Consider the following 9,311-nt stretch of genomic DNA (forward strand, 5'->3'; position numbering starts at 1 on the left):
TTTCTTACTCGTGGCGAGTCATCTTATCGGGTGAGTTTTATTAGTTCTACCCTCCACCCTTCTTTCTTACCCCGTTCTGGTTCGTGAGCCCATCACAATATAGGCATTGCTATATCCGTCGCACCCGAACTTTAGGCAGTGAAGATCAGCCTCGAGTTGGTGTGGGAGTTGGGTGCAAGGAAGGTTATTGTTCAGGTTGATTCCAAGGTGGTTGTCTCATTGCTACGGTCTAACAGAGAACATGTCGGGGCTAATGATGCAATCACCAGAGACATCCGAGCTTTATTATTTTGCTATTGGATTGTAATGGTGGAGCATGTATATCGAGAAAGTAATAAATGTGCATATTGGTGGGTCAATATGCACTCTTGCTACCGGTTGATGCTCATAGATTTAGCCACTGCCCACATGGGCTCGATTTTATTCTATTTGGTGATATCGTATGAGCCATCATACCTCCCTCATGTAATCATTAATTTCTATTAATGCATTAGGGCGCAGTACCGTATTTTCAAAAAAAATAATTAAAAAAAAACAGAGAGAAGAAAGACAAGGCCGAAATCATTTTCGCTTTCCGGAGTTGTTAAGGGGGGAGAGAGAGAGAGACAGACTGAAGCATTACGAAAGTCAAAATACAAAAGTTCCAATTTCCAGCCGGAGAAGGTGACTGCCGTTGTCCGGTTCTCTATCTCTGTCCGTCTCCCCACTACCTCTCTCACTCCCTGTTCTTCTTCCTTCCCTCCCTCCATAATTCGGTCATCAGCTTCTCTCTCTCTCCCTGTCCGTGTTCTGTCGCTTCGTGATCTCCGCTTGAGCTCACACTCCAATGGACGCACTCTCGCACTCAGGTGCGATCATGAAAGTCAAGCTACTCCATGATCCCAACAACAAGCGGAGCCGCGGCCCCCGACCCACTACGAGAATTCCCATCAGACCCCGCCGCAGAATACCCCCGGCAAAGTTCGCCGTCAAGTCCGATGCCCAGAAGCAAGATCATCGTTATTATCATCACCAAGAGATCGACTTCAGCGACCCCAATTGGAAGCCCAAGTTCCAGAGGGACTTCGAGAACCGCTTCAGACTCCCCCACCTGACGGACATATTCCCTGATGCCCCCACCATCCCCTCCACCTTCTGCCTTAAAATGAGGTCCCTTTCCCTCGACTTCTTTTCTCTACTGAGAATTTCAGTTTGTCGGGTTTGTTTTCTCTTGGGGTCAGGTTCGTTTGCTCTATCAGGAGAATTGGTGTATAATTTCTTCCTCTTTTTTGGTAAAAGCAGGACTCCGGTAACGGGGGATTTTGCAGATTGGTACCCCTCCGATGAGAAGTGGCACGGCTACATCAATAATAGCGACCGGGTCCTTCTCAAGGTGACTCACTTCACTTCTCTTGTTTGTTGTCATTATGACTGTTACTGTTGCTGCTGCCGCTGCTATCATCGAAATCATCATCATCGTCATCGGTCTCTGACAGAAAATATCGTCCGCCATTTATTATCTGAAATAAGTTGAATGAGTCATCTTGTGGCTCGACGTCTCGAGTCTGGTAAGGTCGTGCATTTTATGATTCTCACAGTTATTTTCTCGGGAGAGCTACGGCACCCAGTCACCCTGAACATGCCAAAATTTCATGTATTCTTTGTTCGACATCTGTCCTGAAATTACCAACACCCAGCATGCCTAGAACGTGAACTTACACTATGGAAAACGTACCTTTTGCGCTACTTTGTGTGATAATCTTCGCAGTCCGAGGGAGGGGGGAATAGAAGAAGAATAAGATAATCTATTGACCAATGAATTTCTCTGATGCATTCATAGATGTCTCAAACTATGCTATGTTACCCCCTTACAAATGAGCACCCTCGAACCCATATTTACTTCCAGTGATTTTCGGGGGAGCTCTTTTCTTGCCCGTTCTGTATACCCGACTGCACTAGGCGAATGCCGAGCTTCTGATATCTGTCTGATGGTTACTCTCAAATTCATAATTTGTATGTGAACAGGTTATTCACTACTCATCACCTACATCAGCTGGTGCCGAGTGCATTGATCCCGACTGCACTTGGGTTGAACAATGGTAATGATTCCCCTTCAGCATTCCTGGGATCATGTGAATGGTTATAGCATATTACTGTACTTTGTAGTATTATTATTTCTTGAATTGGAAGCAGTATAATTTTCTATTACCTAGATATTCTCTGGTCTACTTATAGCCTTTACTTAGAATTGAATTTTGAATCTGGATATGCATATAATGACATTGGGAACTGCTATATTTGAGAGATCTTTTTCTTTTAGATCTGATGAAGTGATCAAATACATCTTTAAAAGTGTTTTGTCTTAAGATTGTGCCAACTACCTCGTAAAGTAAGCCTATGTAACTGATTAGTTTATGAAGTACAGAAAGTAATAACTCTGGACAGTGGAAATGGATGGCCACAAGTTCAATCTGGAGTATAAATTGTTATAATATAGCTTAAAGAGATGCCTGCCTTTAGCCCCAATTTAGTCCATTGCAGTTTGAAAGTCCTTTCTTTTGCCACTGTCTTATTCCGACACACCAATGAGCATAAAGGAAGCAGATAATGGAATCCAATTCTTGTGAAAATTTTCTTTTGTGCACTACTTGTTCTCCTTTCTTGCAGGGTGTATAAACACTCTGCTTAGTGCACTCTGATGTCCTTTCCCTTGTTATGAGTCTTCTTAGGGTTAAAAATATGATCAGATCAATTGTCTTTTAGATCAATTTGTTATGGAATGGACGCTGCCATGTAGTAATCTCTCTATGCAGTTGTAAGAAGTGTAGTTTGTAACTAAATGGTTACTGCCACATAGTTTTTACATCATTCCATTATCCCCTGGTGATGTTTGTTGTGAAACTTTCAAAATGAAGGGTTCACCGAGCTGGGCCTCGTGAGGAAATTTATTTCAAGCCAGAAGAAGTTAAGGCAGCAATTGTTACTTGTGGAGGACTGTGCCCTGGTCTCAATGATGTCATCAGACAGGTTCTCACATAGGCAAAACTTCTTTTATTTGATGTTTTCTGAAGTCCTTTTGTAGGTTTCCTGATTTCCTGATATTTGTATTTGTGGAAATAATTGGTTGGTTAGTAGAATCTCTTATTCCTTGGGATCTGGTTTCTTTTATTTATGACACATAAGTACATGATATATTGTTTAAAATGTTCATACAAGGCATTTTTCATTTAAGATATCTGAGTCCACAGAAGTTATTGCTATAGGCAGGTTTTAAAATTCAATTCTAAAATAACAAAATGCTTTAGTGAATAGAGGTTCTAATTTTTCCTCCCTCCTTGTTATCATTAGTAACCACAATTCAGTATAGGTTTAACATCTCGTTTACCGGATGCTCATTATCAAAATATCCTTCCTGTCTTGAGGGTAAAGTAGAGCTGAGCTTTCTGCATATGCCCCAACTGCATTTTGACTTCCTTTGACCATTATCTTGTGCAGGTTGTTATCACCCTGGAAATTTATGGGGTCAAAAAGATTGTTGGGATACCTTTTGGTTATCGTGGTTTCAGCGACAATGAATTAACTGAAATGCCAGTGAGTGCTTTCCTTACCTTATTAATTTGGGTTTTAGTAGACCATAAGTTTATTATTTGTTTAAGAAAATATTTTGACTAATCTGCTTAGGTATCTTTCATGATCAGCTATCACGCAAAGTTGTTCAGAATGTCCATCTTTCTGGTGGAAGCTTATTAGGGGTATCACGTGGAGGACCTGGGATAAGTGAAATCGTGGACAGTATGGAGGTTGTTGAGCATCCTGCTTTAAGATATTCCATTCCTTTGGAGGTCTTGAGTGGCTTGTTAAGTATCTTGATGTGTGTGCATTTGAAAATTGGCCTCAGGAAAGAGGAATAAACATGCTTTTTGTGTTGGGTGGAAATGGTACACATGCTGGAGCCAATGCGATACACAATGAGGTGTGGTTACTTCTCTGGCATTTGCTTCTGAAAAAATGGATTGCTGAACATTTTCTGTACAGTATGGCATGAAAATCTATGAAGAAATCATATAAATTATCAATTTTAGGTTATCCAGTTACTAAGAGGGAGATTTTGGATTCCTCACTTTGAAATTGTCTATTTTTAACAGTTTGTATAGATATTACAAGTAGATCTTAAGCTTGTGGAACCTTTTTTTGGTTATGAAATTTGAGTGAAATCTTGGAGGATTTTAGTGAACTGCTTTCCTCGATAAACTTTTGACAGTTTGGACATGTGCAACTTATTTATTGTCATTTATTATACAAGGTATTTTTAAGTTTGCAATGGGTTGATGCTCACTTCACCTATATCACGCAATCAGTACTCCATTCAATAATTTAGAAACCTTACACCAATTGATTCCAAGTTAATCAACAAGGTTATTCTTTTTCCTCCTTTCTATTTTTACATCCAGTATGGTGAAAGTGCTTTTTCTCATTGCCTGAATATTTTAGGTGTAGCTTAAAGTGTGTTATATTTTGATGACCTGTAGATGTTTTTAGGTCTTCAATTTCCACCTTCAATCCATTCATTTCCCATGCTCTTCTCTGTTATGTATTTTTTTCAGTGCCGCAAAAGACGATTAAAGGTGGCTGTTGTGGGTGTGCCAAAAACTATAGACAATGACATATTGTTGATGGACAAAACTTTTGGATTCGATACTGCAGTTGAAGAAGCGCAACGGGCCATAAATTCTGCATACATTGAAGTATATACTTATCCATTACCTCCCTCTTGTTTCCGTAGATCTTCTTTCCTCACTGTTACATTCTGGAATTCCATGAAATGAACTGGTGAGTGTATACTAAAAGAGAATATGCAAATACACAGTCAATAGGCTCCAGATCAATATGTACCATAAATAGTGGTTCCTGGTCATCTTTTATCTTGTAAGCAAGAAGATCACAATCTCCTATAAATTTTTGAGTGATCGTTTCCATCATTTTGTGAATGTGTCCAATGCAGCCAAATGTATCCAATACGTTAAATCAGCCTGTTCTAATTGCTTTACAACGAGTTACCTTGCTTGTAATGTGTAAAATAGCCATAATCTTTTTTCCCTGATTGTTGTGACAGGCTCACAGTGCTTACCATGGCATAGGAATTGTTAAACTGATGGGTCGGAGCAGTGGGTTTATAGCCATGCATGCTTCCCTTGCTAGTGGACAGATCGATATCTGTCTGATTCCAGAGGTATATGGAGATATTTTTATTTGAGATTTGTCCAATAAACATGTAATATTTTTTAACAAAACATTTGCCTGGGCAGGTACCTTTTCATTTACATGGTCCTCATGGCGTGTTGAGACACCTTAAGTACCTGATTGAGACAAAAGGGTCAGCTGTTGTTTGCGTAGCAGAGGGGGCTGGGCAGGTGAGAGCCCCCATCCAAAGTGCACTTACTAGAAATATGCCCGGCTTATTTCTTGTTTGATGAATTTCAGTCTGCCTCTCCTCATAACTTGTTATCTTTCATTTTTCACATAAAGGTTTTATGTCTGTTCAAAATTGGTATCTCATAGTTTGGCAAGTCTTTATTTGCCCCTTTAGATGATCAGGCTCAATGTGGCTCGAATTACTAGATGGAGATGGGCCTAGTTTATATCTTGGCGTGGCATGTTTTTGTGTTAATTCATCCACATTTTTTCCCAGTTTACATACTTGAAACTTATGAGTAGAGATAGAGGGTCATTTTGTGCTATTGTCGAATAAGTCATCCTGATATGTGTATGTCTTGTCTTCATCACTTAGGATAGCAAATAATTATTCGGATAGCAAATAATATTTCGGGAATCCTACCGATTATTATTCTTTTTTTTTCTCCCTTGTTCTAATGATGAGTGTCTGGGCTTCACCCGAAAACCAATTACTATTCTATTTTTCTGTTCGTTTTATTTGTCTCAAAATATTTTATCCTTATTTGAGGTTGTGAAATAAAAGTGGATCATTTATGTTGCAGAATTTTGTTGAGCAAACCAATGCTAGAGATGCATCTGGAAATACTGTACTGGGAGACATTGGAGTGCATTTACAACAGGAGGTTGGTCTCTGCAATTTTTCTTTTATTAAGAAAATTGTAACATGCAATAATTTTGGATATGACCAGGCAAGTGGTATTTAGTTCACTGTGATTATTTGTGAGTAAATTGCACCAATGGTGCAGAATTGATATTTGTAGATTTCCTGGCCTCTTTCGCATTAGTTCACCAAATTCCGAACTCTGGGGATATTTCTTTACATAGCCTTCATTCAAACTTCTTACCCTAAATATTTTATCCGCACATCAGCTTTGAAGAATTTAGTAATTTACTACATTGTATTCACATTGTATTCTTCATTTATTTTCATCATCAATATTGAAGAAATTAAGTTCATCAATTTGTCAATTACTTTCATGAAAGGAAGAAAGTGGGGGAAGAGATAAATTTTTACCACTTAAAAATTCTAAAGCTGAATCCTTGTATCTTGTAGCAATCATAATGGGGTTCTGATTCTTCTGGTTGTACCCCTAGACCTCTGACCTGATGAATAGCTATAGAAATCGCATGGCAGTACCAATCTTGAGGAATGGTGGATTTGGAGTTCTGAACAGCTTATCTTTTGTAGACAAAGAAGTACTTTAAGGAGATTGGTGTTCCAGCCGATGTGAAGTACATTGACCCCACTTACATGATCCGTGCTTGCCGTGCAAATGCATCGGACGGCATTCTTTGCACCGTTTTGGGCCAAAACGCTGTGAGTCTCTTTCCTCACCTTTTTAATTAGTATTCCACAAATCAGCAATCTAGTCTTCTTTTCCTGATTTTAGCTTCCTACTATTTTATTGAACTGTTGGTTGCTTCTTGGTTTTTAAAGTTTGGAAACTTCCCTTACTGATTTGTGATATGAACAGACATCCCCATTTCATTGTTCCATGCATTCTATTTCTATTTTCATCTGTTAAATCTTGCTGACTATGAGCGGTGAGATGCTTGGTTTTGGTGGCAATAAGCTTAGCCGACTCCCAGTCTCTTCGAGCTCAACTTGCTGTAATTGTTCTATTATCAGCTCAAAAGCTAGGCATAGTGGTGATTGCCACCCTTTTTTTTTTTATCTTTTTCTTTTTTAATGTCAATATGTTTGGGAATTCTATATCTTTAATTTTCTTTGTTTCGTTAGGTTGTTGGGTCTTTATATCATGTGTCCGGGCAAACCATAAAGGGCATTAGTTTGCTATTTATTAATATGCAGATTCTCTGTGGCTCTACAAAGCACTGACTGAGAGTTCTCATCTTAAAAGATCTGGTGGAATCAGAGTTAGCTCTTTATCTTTTACCCGTGCCCTCAGGGCACAAAGATCAACAGATCTCTTTATTTCATTTCTTAGAATGTTGGGAGTTCTTAGAAATGAACTTTACCTGATCAGACTAATTTCACCAGCATAGTTGATTCTTCCAATGGGTAAAATTATGGCGTTAACCTTAATGGAATGACCTCAATTCGGTCCTCAAACAAATCACTCCTCACAAGTTTTTACAACTCAACTTTCCAGCATTTTTCTTTGTCCGGTATTACTTGGAAATGCTTAACTACCTTGACAGTTTCTTAGAAATGAACTTTACCTGATCAGACTAATTTCACCAGCATAGTTGATTCTTCCAATGGTTAAAATTATGGCGTTAACCTTAATGGAATGACCTCAATTTGGTCCTCATACAAATTACTCCTCACAAATTTTAACTCAACTTTCCAGCATTTTTCTTTGTCCGGTATTACTTGGAAATGCTTAACTACCTTGGCAGTTCATATGGTAGCACTTGGAGAATGGATGACAAATCCAGTTGCCTTCTCTCTCTTGGCAGGTTCATGGGGCTTTTGCAGGTTACAGCGGCATCACAGTAGGCATATGCAACACTCACTACATCTACTTCCCCATTCCAGAAGTCATATCTTACCCGAGGGCTGTCGACCCAAACAGCAGAATGTGGCACCGTTGCCTTACCTCTACTGGGCAGCCCGACTTTGTCTGAGACCTTTCAAGTCCAGAGCGCCCTTTTTATTGTCTTCAACATTGAAATATTTGGTGAATAGAAGACTGAAAGCTCAGCTCATAAAAATAATTGAATTGGGTGCCATCATTGTTGCATTTCCTTCAGTCACTCAATTGTCGGTGTGCTGAGGGTAGCAAGGGGAATAATCCTGTCTGCGACTTAAAAGAGTTAAGCAAATTTTGGAGCTATTTATGTTCCATCTTGTTTAACCCTGGACAGCAGATGATGTCGGATGGGAATGAGGGGTCATTCATTCCCTGGGAGTAACACAATTTATTATGTAACATGAGTTTACTCGAACAGTTCCTCTTTGTTCATCATTAATAGCTCATGCAGAATACTCATTATTGGCACGGGAAGCAGTTTTTGATGTTTGTTTGGGCTTTTCTTTTCCGTCATCTGAGTACTGGCAAGAGGTTATGGTAGGCTTGGCTCGGGGTAACGCTATTCATGGCGCCAGGGATCGGAAGCAGCAAAACGAAGTTACTGTTGCTTCAAAGGAAGGGTGGGATGGTAAGGTCTTTGTTGCGCTAGCTGCTGCTAGGACTTGAGGCTTCTGTCTCTCCCAAATTTAGGGCTAAGACATTTGTTAATTATGGAGTTGTTTTTATTCCTAATCTAGAAGTTACTTTTAGGCTGTGATTTGAGAAATCCTTATTTAAGATGGGATTAGGATGGTAATTCGTATGTGAGGGCCCTCTATTGTCTTGCAATTAACAAATTATGCCAAGTTACAGACAAGAGGCAACAGAGAGGGGCGGTTGGGACCCGTGGGCAGCCACCACCAGCCACACTAGATTGCCGGCAGCCAAATAAGTCTTGAGCGAAGTCACTTCAGCTGGTGGCGGCTGGTGTCAATCCCCCCTCCCCACCAGCCAAGGTCTGTCCCTCCTCCCTCTCACTCGATGAGAGTGGGCAACTCAGGGCTTGTGGTGGCCTAGATGCCAGTCACCATTGCCCAATCGAGGTCATTGACCTGTTTGACCACCTGTGATCTTGATTGGAGCGGTGTCAGTTGATCTTGATCTCAGTAAAATTATTTCATTAAACAAGTTCATGATTGCTATTAAATGTATTAATATATGTTTGCTTCATCATCATTAGTACTTAGACCACATGGTGGTATAGAATCACTGACTATCAGGCTAGTTGGTATCTGGATTATGAATTAATCTTGTACACGAGTAGAATAATAATAATAATAATAATAATAATAATAATAATAATAAGAGAAGGATAAAGAATCAGAGAGTCGCGGACGATGA

General features: G+C 39.6%; 1 protein-coding gene across 3 annotated transcripts; it reads left to right on the plus strand.

The window, feature by feature from the left end:
- The first annotated feature begins 570 nt into the window (after nt 1–570).
- On the plus strand, nt 571–8,420 carry LOC116189992 (ATP-dependent 6-phosphofructokinase 5, chloroplastic-like). Of its 3 annotated transcripts, XM_031519660.1 has the most exons (14): nt 571–1,149; nt 1,282–1,372; nt 2,005–2,078; nt 2,895–3,006; nt 3,475–3,570; nt 3,678–3,779; nt 3,878–3,952; nt 4,584–4,724; nt 5,093–5,209; nt 5,286–5,390; nt 5,976–6,056; nt 6,623–6,751; nt 7,247–7,311; nt 7,858–7,991. In XM_031519660.1, the coding sequence occupies exons 1-13, from the start codon at nt 827–829 to the stop codon at nt 7,271–7,273; spliced, it is 1,473 nt and encodes a 490-aa protein (XP_031375520.1). In that variant the 5' UTR covers nt 571–826; the 3' UTR covers nt 7,274–7,311; nt 7,858–7,991. The 3 variants fall into 3 exon arrangements, with proteins under 3 accessions (XP_031375520.1, XP_031375521.1, XP_031375518.1); XM_031519658.1 differs by lacking the exon at nt 7,247–7,311 and having other exon boundaries at nt 572–1,149; nt 7,858–8,420; XM_031519661.1 differs by lacking the exons at nt 6,623–6,751; nt 7,247–7,311; nt 7,858–7,991 and adding an exon at nt 6,488–6,610.
- Nucleotides 8,421–9,311: the final 891 nt, after the last annotated feature.

Source organism: Punica granatum, unplaced genomic scaffold (genome assembly GCF_007655135.1).
Source record: "Punica granatum isolate Tunisia-2019 unplaced genomic scaffold, ASM765513v2 Contig00059, whole genome shotgun sequence".
Classification (NCBI taxonomy): Eukaryota; Viridiplantae; Streptophyta; class Magnoliopsida; order Myrtales; family Lythraceae; genus Punica; species Punica granatum.

What these genes read in the sequence shown, in the direction of transcription:
- LOC116189992 (XM_031519658.1), top strand. Translation starts at nt 827, where the DNA reads ATGGACGCACTCTCGCACTCAGGTGCGATCATGAAAGTCAAGCTACTC. An exon ending in TCAATGATGTCATCAGACAG is followed by an intron (nt 3,007 to 3,474) that starts GTTCTCACATAG and finishes TATCTTGTGCAG; the next exon opens with GTTGTTATCACCCTGGAAAT. An exon ending in AAATCGTGGACAGTATGGAG is followed by an intron (nt 3,780 to 3,877) that starts GTTGTTGAGCAT and finishes AATTGGCCTCAG; the next exon opens with GAAAGAGGAATAAACATGCT.